This window comes from Adiantum capillus-veneris, chromosome 10 (assembly GCF_014529385.1).
Source record: "Adiantum capillus-veneris isolate H3 chromosome 10, ASM1452938v2, whole genome shotgun sequence".
Classification (NCBI taxonomy): domain Eukaryota; kingdom Viridiplantae; phylum Streptophyta; class Polypodiopsida; order Polypodiales; family Pteridaceae; genus Adiantum; species Adiantum capillus-veneris.
In genome coordinates, this window is record NC_140940.1 from 121,908,890 (window position 1) to 121,910,158 (window position 1,269).

Sequence of the window (1,269 nt, forward strand, 5' to 3'; positions counted from 1 at the left end):
AAGTAAATTTACAAAAGGTGGATCAGAGTGAGCAAGGGTGATAGGGAAGATGTCTCAGCAATGCAACATATTGAACATGACAAGTTGCCAGAAGAGAAGATGAGCAGTTGAACAAAAAATTCTGCTTTGTATAGAAGGAAGTTACAAGGCGATTCAATCTGTTTAATAGAAAGAGGAATTGATATAGAAGAGGGGGAAGGAAACTTTCACGTTTAGATGGTCAAGAATCTAGATGGTGTGAACATCTCTGGCATAGGGAGCTCTAGTAAATGTAGCCGGGTTTGCTCAGTGACGCGTGAAAACATCACGTATAGAAGGCCAGGGGTGAAAACTTCTTTTACAATGAGCAAAACATTGGTGTTGATTGTTACGCCTTGGGACTTGTGTCCAGTCATAGCATAGGCGAGAGCTACTGGGAATGCGGATTTATGGTACCAGTGCCCATTGAATGTCCACCTGCTATGCTTAGCCCGTCGAAGTGTAAGTTCCTGCTTGGATGTGTCAAATGTGACTTTGATTGCTTTGACGCCTCCTTCTTCATCTTGGAGGATTTCATCTACACAACATATTGATCCATTGGTTGCTCCAATTGTTAAGTCTATGCTGTCTGTTATCAGCGCCTTTGCTCCTTCTGCTATTCTGTCAATTGTGTGGAAGTCGGGATCTTCAAGCCATGCTTGGAGCTTAGGGACGTTGTGTGCATTCGTTTTGAGGACGATTTGGATGATGTGACTATGCTGATGGAAGCGTTCCAAGGGAAGGTTATTATAATATCGAACGTCACTCTTGTGTGTGCAAATGATTGTCATATTCGTATCCATGTGTTGCTCTATTTGATCCTGCTTTATGATGCGGTCACCAAACTCATCGTGGATCTCTTTCTTTGTGGGGAGCCTGACTCTTATTGTATTGAGGAACTCTATGAAAGAGATATCTTTTGCATGGCGCACTGAGCAAGACATAATGTACGTAGTAGCAGTGGACCAATAAGTGGAGCTTGTGATGTGGCATGAGTAGCACTGATCACTTTTATGTCTGCCTACTAATGACAACTGTGCCAAATCATCGAGAGAGAGAGAGAGAGAGAGAGAGAGAGAGAGAGAGAGAGAGAGAGAGAGAGAGAGAGAGAGAGAGAGAGAGAGAGAGAGAGAGAGAGAGAGAGAGAGAGAGAGAGAGAGAGAGAGAGAGAGAACTTGAACCTGCAAACTGTCAACCTGCTGTCAAACTGCTTGTAGAGAAGATCGATGGAACCGCTCTATTTTTACTTTT

General features: G+C 43.3%; 1 protein-coding gene across 1 annotated transcript; it reads right to left on the reverse strand.

Annotated features, from left to right (window-relative positions):
* Window positions 1–212: 212 nt before the first annotated feature.
* LOC147449565 (uncharacterized) lies at window positions 213–962 on the reverse strand. Its single transcript, XM_086521592.1, has one exon. It carries the CDS (start codon window positions 960–962, stop codon window positions 213–215), a length of 750 nt encoding a protein of 249 aa, XP_086377718.1.
* Window positions 963–1,269: the final 307 nt, after the last annotated feature.